Source organism: Erinaceus europaeus, chromosome 19, assembly GCF_950295315.1.
Source record: "Erinaceus europaeus chromosome 19, mEriEur2.1, whole genome shotgun sequence".
Lineage (NCBI taxonomy): Eukaryota > Metazoa > Chordata > Mammalia > Eulipotyphla > Erinaceidae > Erinaceus > Erinaceus europaeus.
Genome location: NC_080180.1, coordinates 52707125 through 52729477, shown reverse-complemented (window position 1 = coordinate 52729477; position 22353 = coordinate 52707125). Strand labels below are relative to the sequence as shown.

General features: G+C 37.0%; 2 protein-coding genes across 4 annotated transcripts in view; one reads left to right on the top strand and one right to left on the bottom strand.

Moving 5' to 3' along the window:
• The window catches only part of LRBA (LPS responsive beige-like anchor protein), a 554160-nt gene that overhangs the window by 66188 nt on the left and 465619 nt on the right, over positions 1-22353 (bottom strand). For all 3 annotated transcript variants that reach the window (XM_060178956.1, XM_060178957.1, XM_060178958.1), the window contains one exon: positions 4232-4399. In XM_060178956.1, coding sequence (XP_060034939.1) covers positions 4232-4399 — 168 coding nt within the window. The remainder of the gene's footprint in view (positions 1-4231; positions 4400-22353) is intronic.
• MAB21L2 (mab-21 like 2) overlaps positions 1-22353 on the top strand; it is a 384237-nt gene that overhangs the window by 211548 nt on the left and 150336 nt on the right. The gene's annotated exons all lie outside the window — the stretch shown is intronic.

Here is a 22353-nt window from a genome sequence, read left to right as displayed (position 1 = left end):
CTTCCCTGATGCATCTTTCTGGTCCTTCTGCCAGCCATGACATTATCTCCCCAGAAAATAATTAGTAATTAGGATCCACCTGCATATCAGATTTCAGCCTCTGGCAAAAAAAACCCAAAAAAACATACTAGTATAGGCACAGGCCCTTTGGAATATAACTAAAATATGCCTACTAGCTATCTACAAAATGGACCCCCCCACCCCCAACTCTTCATCTGCACTATTCCAGCCTTTAGGTCTATGATTGGTCAACAATTTGTTTGGCTTTGTATGTTAACTCTCTTTTCAACCACCAGGTTCCAGATGCTAGCAGGATGCCGACCAGACTTCCCTGGACAGACAACCCCACCATTATGTCCTGGAGCTCCACTTCCCCAGAGCCCCACCCTACTAGGGAATGAGAGAGGCAGGCTGGGAGTATGGACCGACCAGTCAACGCCCATGTTCAGAGGGGAACCAAGTACAGAAGCCAGACCTTCCACCTTCTGCATCCCACAATGACCTTGGGTCCATATTCCCAGAGGGATAAAGAATTGGAAAGCTATTAGGGGAGGGGCTGGGATATGGAGTTCTAGTGGTGGGAATTGTGTGGAGTTGTACCCCTCTTATCCTATGGTTTAGTCAATGTTTCCTCTTATAAATAAAAAATTTAAAAAAGAAGAAAAGAAACTTGACCATGGTCAGTTTTAATGTGTATACGTCCAGGAATGGAGAGAAACACCTGGTAGGGACCCCATAGAAAGTCTCTTGGTTTGTGATGATAATGATTAAAATAATGGAAATAAAGGTGATTTTACCAAAAAACAAACAAAAAAATTAGTTTCCTCAGTCACCCTAGTCATATTTCAAAAGGAAATGAGTCAGATGTAAGTAATCACTCCCCTACTGGACAGTGCATTACAGTGAACATTATCGTCACTGTAGGAAGTTCTTTTAGATTACCCTGTAAGCAGTACATGGTAAACTACTTTAGCCAGTCATTCATGTGTATGAGGAAGAGAAGTAGTCCATCCAGAATAAAAACAAAAAGTCAACTGCAGTAAGCCATTGGCAGAGGAAACAGTGCATTACTCACAATCAGCAAGGACTAGAAGCAACCTAAATGCCCATGAACAGATGACTGGGTGAAAAATTTATGGGATGTATATTCAATGGGATACTACTCTGCAATTAAAAAAACATATACAGCACAATTTGAAATAGCCCAAACTTAGAAGCAACACAGATGCCCAACAACAGATTACAGGCTAAGGAAGTTGTGTTATGCATACACAATATTAGCAGCTGTTTAAAAATGACAGTCATCTTCTTTGTCTCATCTTGGGTGGACCCCAAAGGAATCCTATTAAGTGATGTTAGTCAAAATGAGGACAAATCCTGGATTATCTCACTTATATATGTTACTTAAGAAACAAGGTTAGAAGAGGAAAGTGGAAATTTGACTGAATGTGGTGTATTGCACCAAAGCAGAGTAATCTGGGGAGGCGAGGGAGGGTATAGAGAAGACATGGGGTCCTGGTGCAGGACGGTGGGAAAGGACAAGTTGTGGGTGAGGGTATTCTGTAGACACCCACTAGGAAATGAGAAACTATACCCAGGTGTCCATAACTGTACTGTAACCCCACCCCCAATAAAATGATTTTTAAAAAGATGATATTGTGTCCTTTGGGACAAAATGGATGGAGTTGGAGTGACCATGCTTAGTGAAGTCAGGAGGTAAAAGATAACAACTAGACAGTTTCATTCATATGTGGAATATATAGAATTGAGACATATAAACTCACAAAAGAGTTTATGGAAATAAATAATCAAACTGTCCCTTAAAGTTTCAAGAATTATGGTGGTTATTGTTGGGGGTGGGTATGAAATGGAACTATACTATGCAATTTTCTAACCTTGTAAACCACTAATTAGAAACAGTGGTCTATTTATTGAAGAACTGAGGATACTTAACAACAAAGTAACACTGTTCAAAATTGATTAAACAATAGAAAGGCAAGAAACCAGGCCTATGTTATTCTGTCCTAGAAATGGCATGAACAGTGGTCTAGTAACATCATTTGCTTGCTTGCTCTGATCAATTTCACATACAGAACCCTATGTGTATTCTTTGCCATAAAGGCAATCATTGCTCTAATGAAATGAGATGCTCCCTGGGAGGAACATTCTCAAAGAACAGAAAAACTGAAAGAGAAGAGTTTACCTGATTCAGCTCTTAATAAAGTGGAAAAAAAAAAAACTCAAAACCTGTTCAATGCATCAATTAGTGTATGTTGCCTATGTGTATGTAGGAAGCTTTACCTAGCACATACCAGGAGATAATACATATTGCAAGATATATTCAAATGTATGCCTACATCCTGTCAATATGATCAGGTCATAAGAAGAAGTATAAAGACATGTGCTAGGTGCTGGTAAGAAATGTTAAGCTTTACTTTTTACAGATAATGTTTCCTTTAAAATTATATGCATGGCACAATTTCAGGTTTTAAAACATGTAACTGTTATGATTATGCATTTTATATGTATATACACATATATAAAAATACATTATATAGGACTGGTGGTGGCACACTTGATTAAGTGCACATTACAATGTACAAAGAAGAGTTCAAGCCCCTGGTTCCCACCTGCAGGGAGGAAGTTTCATGAGTGATAAAGCAGTGGTGCAGGTCTCTCTGTCTCTCTCCCTTTCTAGTTCCCCCTCCCCTAATAATATTTCTTGGCCTGTCGAATAACAAAAAGAATAATGGTGACCAGAGCAGTAGATTTGTTAGGTAGGTACTGAACCTCAGCAGTCTAGTGGCAATGAAAGAAAATACATGGGGGGTGGTGGTGGTGGTGCAGATTGCATAATGGTTATGCAAAAGGACTCTCATGACTGAGGCTCCAAGGTCCCAGGTTCAGTCCCCTGCATGGCCATGAAGCCAGAGCTGAGCAGTGCTCTGGTGGACACGCACATGCTTACACACTTTGCCATGCACATAGCCCAGGTCTGAGCCCCCGGCACCATGTGACAAGTGCTATGACACTGGAGAAAGATTTAATGCTGAGGTATTTCTCTCTCCCCCTTTCCGTCTCTCTTTACCTGAAGAAGTCAGACAAGATTGGTGAAATCACATGTACATGAGGCCAGGATGACAAAAATGTTTTGTTTTTTACCACATTTACATATATTTATGCTTAGGGGCTGGGTGGTGGTGCACCTGGTTGAGTGCACGTTACAATGTGCCAGTACCTGGGTTCGAACCCCCAGGTCCCACCTGTAGTCTCTCTCCCTATCTCCCTCCTCCTCTCAATTTCTGGATTTCTCTATCAAATAAATAAAGATAATATAAGTAAAAAAAAAAACCTTAAAACACAAACATTTATGCTTATACTATAATTTCTTTAATAAATTATTGGTTTTGTCACTGCTAGGGCTTCACTACTACAAGCCAGTTTCTCAAGTAGAAAGAGAGGGACAGAAGGTTAGAGGGACAGGTAAAGCTTACAATGGCAGCCAGACTCAAACCTGGGTTGCACACAGGACAAAACAGGCTGCCTACCAGGTAAGCTCTCTTGCCACCCCAATAAGCTGCTATATTTCTAAAATTTTATATCTGTGAGACATCTTCAACATTATAGAAGAGTAGGGGGTCGGGCGGTGGCGCAGTGGGTTAAGCGCACATGGCGCAATGCGCAGGGACCGGCGTAAGGATCCCGGTTCGAGCCCCCGGCTCCCCACCTGCAGGGGAGTCGCTTCACAGGCGGTGAAGCAGGTCTGCAGGTGTCTATCTTTCTCTCCCCTCTCTCTCTGTCTTCCCCTCCTCTCTCCATTTCTCTCTGTCCTATCCAACAACAAAGCAACGTCAACAATGGCAATAATAACTGCAACGAGGCTGCAACAACTAGGGCAACAAAAAGGGGGAAAAATGGCCTCCAGGAGCGGTGGATTCATGGTGCAGGCACTGAGCCCAGCAATAACCCTGGAGGGAAAAAAAAAAAAAAAAAGAAGAGTAAAATATGATTATTGATCCCTCAATGGGTTCATGTTGAAAAAGCTCTCTTCTATATTGAGTCAAACATTTTTTGGAGGTTAAGTCCTGGGTTCAAATCTCAGCAAGGTCAACTAAGTGCATTAAGTCACTTCACCCATTGGGTTTCACTTTCACCAGCATCACAATGAAAGTAATGGTAGCTAGTATCTTCTGGTGTAAAGATACTTGTTCAATGAAGTCGGATAACTTACCTCTCTCAGGACAGGATCAGCTATTGAATTCAGGTTGACAGCTCCTTCATAGGTCAAGTAGTAGAATACATTGAGGGATCGAACAGCCTCTGGTCCTTGCTGTTTATAGCCAAAAATAAGATCAATCCACTGGTGAAGCTGGCAGGAAACAAATTCACTCTCCAGGGCCTGGGAAAAAGATGTTGATCATATTAATATGCTAGATTCTATTTTAAATTTATAAAACAGACTTATTCCATGACTTATTCCACTAGAATCTGGTCTGCTCTGTTTATAGTCAAAGACTTTCTAATACTTGCTAGAATGTCTTGCAGTAAATTGTTTGTTTTAGTGTTATTCTACTGTCCTGTAGGTGCTATTAGGGCCAGGACTAGGTCTATCTTGGTCTAAGTCACATTTGCATCTATCTAGGTCTATCCAAGTCACATCTGGGTCTGACAAGTGCTCAATTTGTTTCACATAAAGGACAGCATATAGCAGAATGGATACTCTGAGAAAACCAATATAAAAATTTAACAGTTACTGGGAGTCAGGCGGTAGTGCAGCGGTTAAGCACAGATGGCGCTAAAGTTCAAGGACCGGCATAAAGATCCCGGTTCGAACCCCCGGCTCCCCACCTGCAGGGGCGTCACTTCACAGGTGGTGAAGCAGGTCTGCAGGTGTCTATCTTTCTCTCCCCCTCTGTCTTCCCCCCTTTTCCATGTCTCTCTGTCCTATCCAACAATGACAACATCAATAACAACAACAATAATAACTACAACAATAAAACAACAAAGGCAACAAAAGAGAATAAATGAAAGAAAAAAATTTTTTAAATTAACAGTTACTATCCTCGAGATTTTTTCTAAAGATAAAACATTTTACTGTCTATTATAACAACTAGAAACCAAACTATTTTGCTATTACAACTCAGTTTTCAAGACAACAAATGAGGTCTTGGGAAAGATACTTATAATTAGTGAAGTATTATTCTAGGCATTAATATCAAGCCTAATCAAATATTAGCATAACAGTGCCCAATAAATAATGAATAAACTTAAATCAAGTACTCGGTGAAAATACTGAGCATGACATCCACTTCCAATTCATCATTACATTTCTGGTTACTATCATTAAGCCTGAAACACAATAGAAACTAATAAATGCTTGCTTGATTTGGTGAAGACTATAGCTACTTCAGAGGTAAAAAAAAGACTTGGTTTTTATTTATACCTAATTTACTCTCTAAAAGGTTATCACTGCAAACTACTTCTTAAAAATCATGCTATTCTCAGACTTTAACTCCGAAACTTAATTTGAAGTACACCAAGTTAAGTCTGGCAATGCACTCACTGGAGTTCTTCTGAAAGTAGCAAATACAGGCAGCATAGAAGATGGTGCAGGGGACAGAGCAGGCCCTGAAACAAGAAGTCTCATGTTTGATCCCTGGCATCACGTGTGCCAGAATGTTGCTCTGGTGTGTCCCCCATCCCTCTCTATCTCTCCTTCCTTCTCTCATTCGTAAATTTTTAATAAATAAAAAAAAGTAGTAACTATGACTTTGCTATATACAAGTGTGATTGCTGTTAAATTATTAATATTATAAAAATAAATCTGCTGGCTTCAAAGTAAAACTGACAAGGCTGACAAAATAGCTAACTTGGATAGTGCTCTGCTTTGCCATGAGTGTGACTCAGGTTCAAGTCTGTCCTCCACCACTTTGAAGGAACTTTGGTGCTATAGTTTCCTCTTCTCTCTCTTTCTCTCTCTCCCTCCTTCCCCCTCCCCCTGTGTGTGTTTGTGTGAGAGAGTGGGAGTGAGAAAGAGTGCATGTATGTATTTGAAAAAAAAAGTCATCCCAGAGTTGTAAAGCTCCAGAGATGACAATAAATTACTTAACTAAAAAAAAAAGCAACTAACTTCCATAAAAAGCAACCAACAAGATGTAAATAGTCTCGTGATAAAAGAGATTCCTATAGGTCACAGGTATAAACTCATGCAAATATCTGCTTTATTAAAATAAGTGCATATGAATAAGAAATATGTTTGTAGTTACAAAGTGTATTATTTTAACTATTTAATAAGGCTTCACAAATCAAATGCTATAAAATATAGAAAGTAACTGTATAGATAAACTTCTAGGTAATTTTCATATTCCAATGTATACCTAAAGTGAAACATGCCTAAAATATCCATTTGGCTAGTTTTTAAACTTGTTTTATAAAGCTCATTTTACTTACAGATTTAGTAGTAAGCAATAAGCAACAAAAAACTTTGCATTTTATTTGAAGTAAAGAGAGAAAGGCCTTACATTAACTTTAAATTCCTATTTCAATATCAATCAAAAATTCAAGAACTACGTTGTGTGAAAGTTGCACACAAAAATAATACATTTTTTTCATTAACTTGGACCTTGGGTAGGGGTGGGAGGGGCATGTTTTAAAGTGACACATAAAAACAGCAATTGTCTTAATTTGTGTGCAGTGCACTCCACACAAAAGCCCTAAATATGTTCAAATTAGAGCAAGCTGCTTGATTGTCACTGCAGTCTCATGTCACATTAATGCATGACAAACATTAAACCATACACTTAAATGGCAATTTATATCATTTAGATGTTTACTGCCAGAGTAGCTCATCACTCATTTAAATGTGACTTTCTGACAGCTAATTTCAGTTAATTTTCTCCAATTCACTTAATTAGAACTTTCAATCAGGGGAGGACCTATACATATCTTTGAGCCTACATCTTTTTTAGTTGCTCAAAATCAGAGTTAATAAACTGATGAAAAAAAAAAACTGATGAAAAGCTCTCCTGTAGGATTTGGATGTAATATCTATAAGACTACAAAAAAGTGTGGCTGAATGAAGCAAACTCACAGTATGAACTCCTAGAAAGAACTTACACTTATTTATGTAAATAATACTCTCGCCAGTAGTTTAAATAAAAAACGTTTAGTTCATATACACGCTATTGAAACAATAAAAAAACCCTTGCATCTAAGCTAATTAAATATTAATGATTTCAAAATTGTTTAATAAGATAAAACAGTCAGGAGTCTCCTGAGTGCCTGTAGTATTGTGATTTGAAACTATAAAATTTTAGAAGGCTCAGCAAATGATAAAGCACAAATGAATTTTCTCAATATTAAAAACCCTAAAAACTAGGGCAATTTTATTTTATGTCATCAAATAAAGACTAGTGAGTTTTCTTAATGTTGATTACTTCTTAATGCACATTCAAAACAGTTAAATTGTTTAGAATTAGAGGCTTAAGCCTTTCCATCTGACACATCATAATATTAAGCAAAGATGATGAAATGAGATGCCATGTTCACATTATCACACACACACACACACACACACACATACACACACACACACACACACACACACACACACACACACACACACACACACACACACACACGAGTCATGGGTTAACCCTTGCATTACACTACCACATGGGTCCATCCTTAATGGAATATCTCAAAATAATTCAAAATCTTTTCCAGAGAGACACACAACATTCATGAATAAACATCAGGTTTTTAAAAACTAAACTACAAAGCAGAACTTGAACTGGAGCTGATGTAGTGCACCAAAGTAAAAGACTCTGGGATGGTGGGAAGGTTCAGATTCTAGAACATGAAGGCAGAGGACCTCGTGGGGGATGAATTGTTATGTGGGAAACTGAGAAATGTTATGCATAACAGACTACTGCATTTTATTGTTGGCTGTAAAACATTAATCTCCCAATAAGGAAATAAAAATTAAACTAAAATTCTCAATCATATTTGTCAGGCACTTCCTGTAAGATACCAAAGCTTTAAGAAGGGACCTCAGAAAACAACTGACATGAGTGTAAAAGAATTCCAGAAAGTTTTTAAAGTCATTTGGTACTAAGTCAGTTTAGGACCTCAGTATCCGCTTATTACCAGTGAATGACAAATGCCTAAGGAAAAGTATACAATAATAAACAAATGCACTGACTAAGACTCAAGGGAAGAAGTAAGAACAAGCATGAGGAAATTGTGGAGGGGAAACAAATACATACAGGAAATAATTCCAAATAGTATATCTTGGTAAGTTATTTTATAACTTCTGTTTATAGCAACCCAAAATATTAATCACATAATATAAAATATTTATATTCATATTTTGTTATAAAAACAAACAAAAACATGCCAGTGGAATACAAAGCATCTGAGATTTTCCAAAACCTCCCAGACAGACAGTCCTCATTAAGACTGAAGTTAGATATGTGTGCAGCTAGGGGACAGTAACATTTTTCCCTGGCTGCTCTCTGACCTAACCAGTCAATTGTTAGCACTCCCCCAGCAGACTGGATACATCATTTACATCCAATGTATTCTGAGTAAAATCTGTAAAAAGGAAAAACCCACTAAAATGTCCAACACAATAAAATAATACTCACCTCATCTGAGTTATTATAAAATAAATCAGTGATTTATGTTCAATTGTTAAGAATCAAATAAGACTATGAAAAGACTATCATATGAAGCCCCATACACCAATTGTCAAGTCAATCCAGAGGGACTCATATTAGTCTTGACAAACTGTCTTGGGGCTGATATCTGTTTCTTTAATGAGATCTACTAAGCAGAGACTAAAATACTCAGGATATGCTAAATTGTACAGTATACAGATGTCAAATACAAACACATATTAGTAACTTGCATTCATTTGGTCTACACACAGAACATGAACAAATTAAACCTTTGATATCAGAAAGCAATAGTAAATTATTCATAAATAACTGCATTTACATAACCCTGTGTCAGAAATAATTATAACATATATGAGTGTGTGTCTAATAATAAATCTTACTGAAAGAGTGCAATCTATCTTTTCCTGAAACTAACCCATTAAGGGAATGAATTATTTATTGATAAAAAATGATATACAAAATTATTCTTGTATATACCTATAGTGAAGTCAAATGCTATTGAAAGTAAAGTTTGCATTTTGAAATGAATTTTATGCTATTTGAGAATAAGATGTTAAAATTAAAAAGTTTAAGTATGTGTTTAGTTAATCTAGGCATGCTTTGGAATATTCTAGAGATTTACTATTATTTCTAAAAATTCAAATTTTCCACAACATGAAAATTATGTAAAAACCTAAGAAACCAATTTCAGTTAAGAAGAAAAATTACTGAGTAACTATTTACCTCTTTTTATAGATTATACTTTTGTTAATTGTTCTTATACCATGCTCACTTTTTAAAAGCTACTAAGAGCAACTGATACTGTAGATAGAAAGTTTGTATAAAATATGTAACCCAAAGATTAAATATTAATTATAGACTTTAAGCATAAAAATAATGTGCAGTCCAGATACACATTTCTACACACCTACCCCACTATTTTCATTCTCTGCTTCAAGAAAGCCTAATTCAGTTTTGGGATACAAGGTATTCTATCTGTAAATTTCAAATAAGAAAATAGAAATCATTGCCTAACCAGCTTGACTTGTCATACAATTGCCAGATTTAATATTTTAACGGAATAAAAAATTAGTCATGTAAATTTTTAACTGTACTTTCAATTAAGAATCTCAAATCATTTGAGTATGTATAGTAGTATGTCTCAAATCAGGTAATGCTTGGATTGACAAGGATATATGCAATACAACATACAACATAATGTAATACACAACATTACAAAGTCAAGTATTCATTTTAAATACATGTAACACTGTCTTCTTCCTACACACACAGATTTAAAATGAAGTGGTCTGTTATGTTTGCATGTGCTGGATTTTAGACACTATGGTAATGTTTCCTTAACACTGATATATGACCTTTGTAATTTACATTGAAGAAAGCAGTTTTTTTTTTTCAGCCTAATTAGAACTGTTTCAAATTTTCCTGCTAAATATATGATATAAAGTCCTTTCAACTTTTTTATTCTAGAGTTTCTTTCCATGTCAACTTTGTTCCAATCAAAATATGCTTTGAATTAAATGATTTTGATTGAATATGTGGATCACATTTCACTTCTAAGATTTAAAGTCCAAAAAGGAAAAGTTTAGCCTGTTCAAACAAAGCAAGAGCAGCCACTTTGCGGAAAGCTATTCACATTTAAGAAGACTGACAAATTGTTTGTGTGCACCATTAGGTCTAGTTTTCTGCAATAGTTGCCAGATTTCCTGTGCTCCTAATAAGATACATTAACTCCTTACATGCTAGCTCTGAATTTGTGATGCATTCAAGTAACTAGCAATTTTTAATTAACCTCTAACGTTCTTCAAATAAATTGAAAGAAAAGAAAAACTTTTAAAAACCAAATATCAACATTTTTACACAATGGAGAGAGATGTGTATCAGAATATAAATATGCTTTCCAAGGGGAGTTTTTCCAGATGGGATCAACCACATCAATCCTCATTTTAAAAATTCATTAATCCAACTATTAGAGAATTACTAGTTCAGGTAAAATTTAACAGTGACAATACTGAAATCCACAATGAGTTGCAGTCTAACATGAGCTGAAAATTCCCCAAAGTGGCTACAAATACATCATAAGGCATTAGAATTGGGATGTTTCCCTGAGTACAGATATAAGAAAATGAAGCAAATTTACCCTATTAACAGAAAAGTTTAACTTTGGTGGCTTAATATGAGAAACTGACATTAAGAGTAATAGCTTGTGAATGTCAAGGGAGAAGTCAAAGGAAGACCAAGGGGTTGTAGAAATTAACTGTGGGGTGCTGCTAAGAGTAACCAACAGCTAAAAAATGAAATTGAATCAACAGCACACTGAAGTCTAGGCTGAAGAGCAGACAGAGAAATCACTACAAGGAATTCTGCACTCTAAACTACCCTTGAACTGTTGAACAGAAGAGATATTTTGGAGTCAGCAGCATACTGTACATTTCTACATTTATATCATTACCCAAAAAAAAGGTGAGTTAGTATCATATCTTGATATAACCATCAAGCACTCATGCATCTTTTGGCAGAAGAATCATTCTGCCTAAGATTGTTATTGTGTAGTTTTAAATGGACTAGTCAACCAGCTGTTATATATTTTACACACTGAAGGCCATGTTTCCTTTGAAATTCATAGTTTTAATCTCAACTGAAGTCTGTATTGCTGTGTGCCAAGATCAAAAGGATTAGGCAAACTTGTACAATTACCCTTCTTTTCAGGGAGATGATTTTCCCCCCTAATGTTTAAAATAGTCCTATATGCTGACATTTTATCCAACTATTTTCTTTAGAACTACAGAACATTAAAACATTTAATTAACATTTCAACCTTAGGTCACTCCTAATCTAAAATCTAGGAATTCATAATATACAGATATGCTAAACTGATTATAGTACAACACACAAAGGGATGGAACTTAAAAAAAAAAGCTAGTAAAAACGGATGGGGAACAACTTTGACTAAAGGATAAACCCACCCATCTATTTGCATTTTGCATGACTTCATTCAAAAAAACAATTCACAGGGCTTGAAATGATGCACATGCATCAAGATAAAATAAATTTAACATAGCACAGTAAAGTAATGCAAACTAAGGCTAGGAAGTACATAAAGATCCTGCTATGGAATTCTAGACCTGGTAAGGATATGCCATGTATTTGGCACTGAGCTTTCTAGCAGGCAATATAAAGAAATTCAAACACTTATTAGAGTCCAGACATGACCAGAATGCAAAAACAAACCAGATGGCCTAGAAAAACACATTATTTCTATTCCTGAGATAAGAAATTCCTCCCTTGGCAATATGATGGAATCCAGGTATGAGACTCCGAGAGGGACTGACTTCATCTTGGGGTAGATTTTAAATACAGACAAGTGGAGAGACTACATGTTCTTCAGGCAACCCCATATAAACACTGTTTCTCTTAGGTGAAGCTCTGAATGGGACATTTCTAGACTACAGCCATGGAAGATACCCAGAATGAGGTCATCATGTCAGTTAGTACAGCATAGTCACATGCTCCAACTAAAGTTAGAGCTCTAACAGCCTACAAATGTGAAGAGCAGAAGGAAAAAGACATAAGCAAGTGTCTGTAACAGGTGGTCAGCTTCCATTTGGAACCATGGTGGCCATGATTCCCCTCAGGGGGTAATGTTGGGTAAACTGAACCACGCAAATAGGCAAAAAAAATCACAAAATTTCAATCATGGTGTCCTCCTACCTATAAATATATAAAAATCAGTATTTTAAATCCTCAACTCTTAAAAAAAATTCAAGTAGCCTTAAAAATTAATTTCGAACACTATAAATCACTGCTATGCTTTCTAAGGTAAACTAGTTAAAATATATGCTTAAATAATAAAAAATCAATCTAAAATTCTCAATTTATCTGTCCAGGTATAGAAAAAGTGTCCTCTTTAGCAATTGAAAAAATGTAAATTTGCACTATAAACTGCTGGAGATCTTATAGTCTGTTTCAAAAGGAAGGAAAACGCCACCACCACAACCCAATTTAATTCCTTCCCATTTGCTTATCCACATAGATCTGATAAATACTAGCAGTCTCTTGCCTTTGAAGATGGCCAGAGCAGAATCCCTACTTATTGCCAGATGTAGTTTAATCCCAAGGGAACTCCAGACAAAAACAAGGAGCTGTCTTCATGGCACCAAAGATCCCCTGGACTGACTGCTATAAAGTTATATTGGCAAATCAAAATCCTTGGCAAAACAGAACACTTACTATATCACCACTTCCAAGAAAGTCCAATAAAGAAATACTTGAACTAAAGAACACAAATGAAAGTCACCGAATAATTTTAAAGCAATGACAGTTCCAGTCACAGAATTAACATCTGTACTTACTTTATGTGTACAATTATACACACATTAGATAAAGGAATACAGGTTCTTTTTTTTTTTTTTTGCATTTTGCCTAACTTTTGATTAATGTCAGCAGCTCTGCTACACATTCAATCAACAAACATTTATTGAGTTACTTTCTATAGGCTCTGTTCAAAGCTATATTCTGGGGGCGATGAGATGAGAAGCTCTTTGGAGGGAAAACATGAAAGTTAAATGTGTTCTCTAAGATGACTGACAGCTACAGTTGAGGTGAGAGGTACTGAGATCCCCAACGAAAGAGGCAGCAGTAGAATGAGGAAGGAGGACAGAATTCAGATGGGTTTTGACTTACACTGACTGATCACCACTGTGAGAGAGGAAGCAAAGAGGAGGATGACATTCAAGTTTCTTAATCTCAATGGAGAAGTAACTTTTATATGGTAAAATTAAGTTTTGAACTTAGTTTTAATATTTTGGACTTTCTTTATAGATTTAGAGTAGCCTAGGTCTTTTTGTAAATCTAAGGTTACAAATTATAATAGAAATGTTTGTATCATTTAAATATTAAAATGTGATCACGTTCACTACTAGGATGTCCAAGTTAAAAAAAAAAATCTGAGTAATGAAATGACCATCAAGACTAATTAGTAGGGTTATCTGATAAAAATCTACTGGCAAGCCATATATGTAATTAAAAGTTTCTAGTAGCCACATTAAAAAAATAAATGGGTACAATTACTCAATATAGTAAATTTGATTAAAATACCATTTATAACAATTACTATTTTGTATTCAACCTCAGTAATTTGACAGGCATGTCACATGAATGTATGCCACAGCTCAATTCAGACTAGCCTATTTCAGGTGATCAATACTCAAATGTGGTAGTTAGGATTTTGGACAAGAAAACTATCCACTTCAAAATACTCAACCTACATTCAAATTTTTACATCATTTTGATATAAGGTAGAATTAGGGAATAGCAGTATTTATAAGATATAGTTTATCCTGGTTAAATCAAATAAATAAACCTGCAGATTAAAACTTGGTATCTTAGGGAGTTTTAGAGGTCATTACCATTCTCAGTGCATGTCATGTCTTAAAGGATGACAGTAGATATATTCTAATATTTAAAAATAAAACAGACATAATACAGTTTTCTCATTAACTGCTTTATAATCTCTGTGGAAACATAACTAATTAATTTTTTACCAGCAAGGTTATTGATAAGGCTCAGTGCTTGCACTGAGAATCCAATGCTACCAGCAATAATTTTATCCTCTCCCCCTACCCCCTTTCTTTTTCCATGATAGGACAAAGAAAAAATTGAGAAGGGAAGGGAAGAAGAGAGGGAGAGTAAGAGAGACACCTGCAGCATTACTTCACAGCGCATGAAGCTCCCCTCTGGAGGTGGGAACCAGGGGATTGAGCCTGAGTTCTTGGTAATGTGTGTGCTCAACCAAGTATGCTACCATCTGGCCACTAAAATATTTTTAAAGATTTATGAGAGGGAGCAGGAGAAAGATAGAATCAGAGCACCAAACTGGGAACCTTAGACTTGAGGGTACAATGTTTAATCCACTGCACCTCCTCCTGGGCCATGTGACTGTTCATTTTCAAAAGTCTTTGGTTAAAACTTTTACATAATACTACTCAGTCATCAGTTGTGTATGTTAAGAACTACAATAAAGTATAAGAAACACAATGGCTACTGAAAGTCAGACAGTAAAATCTGTAGATGATCTCTTCATAGGTCTCATAAAAACACCTCACTTTAGTAGCAGATGGAGTTGATTTCTGTTATGTCACTCCTAGAAATTCTTTCACATCTATAATAATAGTTTATGATTCTCTAAAGCATGAAAAAAATCTAGGGGCTGGGGAGCTTTCAGGTCCTAGTGCATGATGGTGGAGGAGGACCTAGGCTGGGCTGAGTATTTTGCAGATAATTGAGAAATTTTTTTTAAAAAATAATTTTTATTTATAAAAAGGAAACACTGACAAGAACCACAGGATAAGAGGAGTACAACTCCGCACAATTCCCACCTCCAGATCTCCGCATCCCACCCCCTACCAATAGCTTTCCTATTCTTTATCCCTCTAGGAGTATGGACCCAAGGTAATTATGGGGTGCAGAATGTGGAAGGTCTGGCTTCTGTGATTGCTTCCGCCCTGAACATGGGTGTTGACAGGTTGATTTTCCCTAGTGGGGTGAGGCTCTGGGGAAGCTGGGCTCCAGGACACATTGGTGGGTTTGTCTGCCCAGGGAAGTCCGGTTGGCATCACAGTATAACTGAGAAATTTTACACATATATCAATAACTGTATTTACTGTTAATTGCCCCAATAAAAGGGGGGAAATTAAGGTTTAATTCTTTCTGAATTATCAATGAAATAATAACTAGCAGAGTCAGTCTTGCTTGCTTATTTTTATGCAACTATAAGTACACATGCCGTATGAGAGCAAGAATCTACAATCTGGAAAAGACTTAAATATTATATATGCGTCCTTACCTATTTTTTCTAAGAATCATTTACTTTGTTACCTTCCTTGGCTCATTAGGGGCACTCCCCCTCCTTTGAAGGGTACTATTTCATAAATAGACTTAGCCCAAATTCTCCTATCTGTAGATATGAATGTTATTCTTGCTATTCAGGGTTAATACAAGGTGTTCTACTGCACTGTGGTTTATTGCAGCAGATCTAGGAACTTGGGAGAGGGTGGTGGGGTAGGGTGTTAGAAGGAGGCTGGGGACTCAATGTCCTACAGAGGAGGTGGGGAAGAAAAGGAGGGAGAGGAGGGGGAGGGAGGAGGGGAAGAGAAGGATTGGATAGAGGGTGAAGTGTGCTGACATTTACCTTGAGAGTTGTAGAACTATGTCCTTGTGATAATAACAATCCTGTAAATCAACATTTCCTAATGTAATTTTTAAAAAGGCTTTTAGGGAGTCAGGCGGTAGCACAGCCGGTTAAGCACAGGTGGTGCAAAGCCCAAGAACTGGCGTAAGGATCTGGGTTTGAGCCCCCGGCTCCCCACCTGCAGAAGAGTCACTTCACAGGCGGTGAAGCTGGTCTGCCAGTGTCTTTCTCTCCCCCCGTGTCTTGCCCTCCTCTCTCCATTTCTCTCTCCTATCCAACAATGACAACATCGATAACAACAATAATAAAACAAGGGCAACGAAAGGAAATAAATATTTTTTAAAAAATTTTAAAAAGCCTTTTATGTGGCAGTGTCTCCCACCTGAGCCTTTGTACCATTCTCAGGCTTTTTTAATATTTTTTCTTTCAGAGAGAAGGTGAGAAATACCATAGAACCATGACATCATGGAGCTTCCCCTAATGTCATGGTGCTGCCATGTGGTCCCTGGTCTTGCATTTGGGGTCTCGTACCCTGTGAAGCACACACTCTTCTGGGTGAGTCATCTCCCAACCTGCCCTTTCAATTCTTAACTCACCTCTCAACTTCCTATAGCAAATACACTGCTGAAAACGTTCTTATTACAATTACTACGGCCAGCTGTCTGAAGCAGTGGGTGCCTGCTTTCCTTCACTTCACTTCACTCTCTGCACTTTGGGCTTGCATTTCTAATTCTCTCTCCTCTGGGCTATTTTAAAATCTTCCCTCCAGCTTTCCATCTTACATTTCTGTTTCTTTTTTCTTTACTCTCTCCCCCCCTTTCTCTTTCCCTCCCTCATGTGATAGGACAGTAAACTGTCTTAAGTGCTCATGAAGCTTGACCCATGCAGGTGAGGATCATAGGCTTGAACCTGGGTCCCTGTATATGATGATGCATGTGTTCACCTGAGTGTCCCACCGCCTGGCACCTCATTCTTGTTGCTTATTCTCACTTTGAAAGGTAGGATCCCCCCCCTTTTATTTACCTCTTCAGTATGAGTTCTCCTGATTCTGTCCCTGGGCAGGCTTGAAACCTAGACTTCAAATACCTAAATAGACAATTAGTACCTTATTCATAGTTTCAAGTACAAAATGTCAGCTGCCCACTAGACTATTTCTTTTGGTGTGCATCATGTAGCTTACACTATACACACACATACTTACAGTCATACATATGTTCTTCTTAGGTATCTTCCTTGTTTACAGATATGCTCTGTCATCCCATCATCCTGATTTTACTTTTCCCTCTCTTTCCCATATCTTACTTTATCTACTGTAATAAGCCTCCAAACTATCTTAAAAATCCACTCTTGGGGCCAGGTGGTGGTGCACTCATTAAAGCACAAACACACTACTGTACACATGAGGACCCAAGTTCAAGCCTCCGGTCCCCATCTGCAGATTTGGGAAGCTTCAGAGCAATGGCACAGTGCCGCAGGTATCTTTCTCCCTCTCTCTCCCTTTCTGTGTCTATAAGAAAGAAGAAAAGAGGGGGGCAGGTGGTAGCACAGTGGATTAAGCACACACTGCATGAAGCACACAGACCAGGGTAAGGATCCAGGTTTGAGCCCCCAGCTCCCCACCTGCAGGGGAGTCGCTTCACAAGCAGAGAAGCAGGTCTGCAGGTGTCTATATTTCTCTTCCCCTTTCTGTCTTCCCCATCTCTCTCGATTTCTCTCTGTCCTATCCAACAACAGCAATGGCAACAATAATAATAACAAAGGCAACAAAATGGGAATAATGACCTCCAGGAGCAGTAGATTCATCGTACAGGCACTAAGCCCTTGGAGGCAAAGAAAAAATTTTTTTAAAAAAAGGAAGGAAGGAAGGAATCCATTCTTTCTTTTCCCCATATTGAGACTATATTTGGTTCTATCTTTCACTATATCTTGGTTTAATGACTAACAGTATTCAAAGGGTTCTCTTTATCTCTAAAATCCCCTTAACCCCAATCTAACGACTATCTAAAACTTGAACAAGTCACCACTCTCCTTAAAATGTTGTAGCTGTTCTCCTTCCCCTGAAGCAAGTTTTAACTTTTTGTTTGTTTTTTTGCCTCCAGGGTTATCACTGGGGCTCAGTGCCAGTACCACAAATCTACTGTTCCTGGAGGCCATTTTCCCCCATGCTGTTGTTGCTGGATAGGACAGAGAAAATTGGGGGGGAGGGGCAGAGAAAGGGAGAAAAAGATAGACACCTGCAGACCTGCTCCACTGCTTATGAAGCGACCTCCCTGCAGGTGGGGAGTCAGGGTCTTGCTCTAACTGGGATCCTTACGCTGATCCTTGAGCCTGTCCTTGCACCTTACACTGTGCGATACTGCCTGGCCCCCCGCAAGTTTTAACTTATAACATGCACTAAAATCACCAACACTTTTTAAAAAAACACAAACTGCTGGGCTCCAACCACAGAGATTCTATTTTTTGTAGATCTGGGGCTAAACCCTATATCTAACTTTAAAAACACATTTAGGTAATACTCATACTCTTAGTTTAGCACCACTGCTCCAAAGAAAAAGTGCACAGAGTTGAACAAGGCGTGAAAAATCATAATATGCACCTTGCCTTCTCTTTCCGTGTATCACTCACAGTTCTGACACGCATACTACACTCTACCATGTAAGTTTAGTTCCTGCACTGTACTATAAAGCCACATTGTTCACACTACTTTTTACAACTGCAGTCATTGCCAGGAGCTAGTTCCTTCCTTGGAAAATTCCTCTTCATTCTTAAAGTGAAAGATTAAATATGGCTTCCTGCTCAGTTAAGCCTTCCCGAACTTCTCTAAGAGATAAAATAAGATATTTCTTCTTCTGCTCTCAGAGTTTAAAAAATGTATATGTACACACAGAAACACATGTAGATACACACATAAGCAAAATGTTAAATGCTTTTAACTGAAATCCTTGCTTCCACTTCACGACATGTGCCACAAGTATACTACTTGTTATATTGCAATATACATTCTTCATAAGTTATATTTTTATTTAGTTTACATTTATCATACATCTCATTAGTTTAAAAGTTTCAAAACAGAAGATAGATACTAAGCTAGCTTTCTCACTGTTACATTTCCAAAGACTGCTAAGTAGATAGGATTCACATCGAATTGTTGAATGAATAAATAATCACTTAACCTGTTTCTCTAATTAGATACTCTGATGTCTGTCATCATGATCCTCGGGTGTCATATTCTTCCAATCTGTGATCACAGAGCTAACTGACCAGTAGTATTCCCCTAGTAAACGTCTGCTGGCTGGATAAATGGCTTTAAGAAATCTTTCTAAGTTGGTACAATTCATGGCCTCTGCTCAAGGTCTATGATCTTAAAAGCACTGTATAAGAAATATGGCATAGACCATGGGAACTTTACCTAATTGATACAGTGCTAGTTCGGCAGTCTTAGAAAGTGTGGATAGTTTCTGTAATCACTAGTCACTGGAAATGAAATGGCTACATTTTCATAACCAGTCAATTTTGGTGTGGGGTGATTATACAGAAAAAGGAAAAAGTGGAGTGATGTAATAGTATCATCCTCCACGATTTCATTTTCTCTTGAGCAATGTCAAGACAGATACAAATGATACTAATCACAAACTCGACAAAGGCTCTAGAAAGACAACATATTTAAGAAAAACACATTTGAAGGTCAGTTTTGCATTCACTCACCAACTAAACAACAATACTTGAATAGCAGCAGCACTTAACATTTAGTGTTTATAACATGCCCCATTTTATGTTGAATGTTTTACATGGATTATGTTGTATAATCCTCACAGTAATCCTATGAGATAAACACTACAAGTTAAAAAAAACGGTTTTACAAATGAGGGTAAGAATGCTAAGTAAAATGCCTAATGTCACACAGCTAATAAATGTCAGAGCTGCAACTTGAACCCACATTTGACACTGAAAGTCTTCTTACTTACCACTACACATCCTTTGGGGGGGGGGGGTGGAATCAGAAACAGAAAGAATGGTGTATGGCAGAGTGATATAGTGATAGTGAGTTACCAAAAATGAGGTCATTTCACACTAAGAATACTTTTAGTGGGCTTAACATATGTCACTTGGAAACACTACTATCAAGTAGTGCTTAGTTATATATTAAATCTGTTGCACCATTGGGTCTGAGACTTCTGTTTCAACTTTTTTTTTTTCTCTTAAACGCGCCTTTTTAAATCTAAAACTTTCACCTTCCTTGTATTAGTTTTTTTTTTCTGCTTCCTTACTAGAATGTGAATGTCTAAAATATACAGATTCTATCTGTATCATTGGAACTAAGTACATAATAGATATTCAATATGCATAAAGTAGAATATGAAATTTACAATGCTAACTTTTTTTCATTAACTATATAATATTGGGAGATTTTAAAAATTCAGTTTTAATGCAAAACTGAGCAAGCTAACATATCATAGTGGCTAGGTGTAAAGACTCAATAAAGAAGCAATCCATTAAACTATTTTGAAATTGGAATTAACAATAAATGGTCATTCTGCTAATTTATAAACAGTAGTGGATATCTATATATTTTAACTTATATCATACTTCAAAACATGAGCCATTTCTTTTAATCAAGCTATATGAAAAGAACAGAATTTTTTTCTCTTATTTCCTATTTAGCTTCCGAGATCTGACGAGATCAGGTGGGTTCAGGGTGGTAGGGCCATAGACTTATTTCCTATTTTAATAAGTGTCTTCATTTAACTATCAAATTCGATATTTGTTTTTGTTGCTTTTTGAGAACTGTTTTAAATAATTCCATGTAATAACACTGCTCAGACTATCTACTCAGGGCACTGATTACATGGCTTAATTTTATTTTTAAAATGTAGAGTGTATACATTATTTGTTTTTTTTTTACCTCAATCTCTCTCATATATTTCAAATAGTGTAATAATAAAAACAATGCCAAGCAAACAAAGCTGTTGTGAGATATATTTGGAACTTTTCTGATAACTCCTTTGAAGAAGCCAGTAAGATACACTAGAATTCTGCAAAATATAAGCTGGAATCGCTATCTTTATTGGGTTAAGAGAATTCAATAAAAAATATAGATGTACTTAGTATGAGACCACCATTTCCTCTCTTGCTGTTTAAAGATAAAACACTGTAGAAGTTCTGCCCTTTTTTTTTTTTTTTTTTTAACAATTCAACTCAAAGGATGCAGTTATAAGGCCAGAAACTGTCACATATATCATTAACAATACTTACTGGATTTTTTTTCCTTCCTTTTTTAGATATGTAGGTGAAAAGACAAACAGCAAGGCAAGAGTTAATTGAAACATTCCTGTTTAGAGCAACTGCATTGAGGAGTGGGGGCTGGTGGATGACGGGAGGAGGGAGCAAGGCAGAGAGATGCAGAGTTAATCAGGGAGCAAATCCAAAGCCAGGCATGGATAGGCCTCACTAATGAGCCTCAAGTACCCTGCAGTGGTTTTCAAACTTAACTGGCTTCAAACGATGCCACCCCATGACAGAATGCAGCTAGCCATAAGAGGAGGGTGATTAGAATAAATGACTGGAGTAATTAACTCTGATGTGAAACCACCTGATTGGAAAAGAGAAGCCAAGAGCTATTTAGCTGATGGTTCTCCAGTAGAAAAAGGAAGCTTTCCCTTTCTCTTGTGTGGGTGTGCAGTTAGGACTCAACTCTTTCAAGTAGGTATTTGGTAGCACTAATGAAAAGCAGCTTTCATTCAAGGGCCTCTCAAGGGCCTTCCCATTCATTTTGAAAGGGGAAGAAAATAAAAGCTTCAAAGTAGAACTAATTTACTTTACTCCCCTACCTCTTAGTGAATTTTGCATTAGCAACGTCTGCATGAGTATTTATGCTAACAATCAATCTCCAAATAATGTCATCAAATACGAAAGATTTTTATTTACAAAATAGCCAGATAAAAACAGGGTTTTATTTTTTAAATTACCTTTCTTAAAATGTTCTACATCATACTGGATTTATAAAATACAGTTTGTACTTGTCAATACAACAAAAGGGCTTTACATAGAAAACTTCAAACATTAATGGTTAATTGTTGATCATTGTCTATTCTTATTTTGTAAGTATCAGCATCATTCTTCCTATTGCAAGAGACTGTTAAATGAAGAAGAGCATCAAGTGTGAATGGGGTATACTGGTTTAGAGTAAGTGCATATTTTATGCAAAGAAAAAAGAGTTTTCTTACAGTGCAAATTAAGCCAAAGAATCCACCACACTCTCTCCTCAGCTTTATTTTACAAAGAGGAGAGTTACAAAGACTGGGGGCATTACTACCTGCTGTTTTACAAGTAATCATCAATTCATTGGGCCAATGTTGTTCTGTACCTGCTGAGTTAATGTTCCCCGACACACCCCTCCCCCTAAAACAGATTCACAAGCTGCCCAGTAACAGCAACATACAGTGTAGTAGCACATGCAACTTAGCAAATGTTTATGCCTAAACTTGG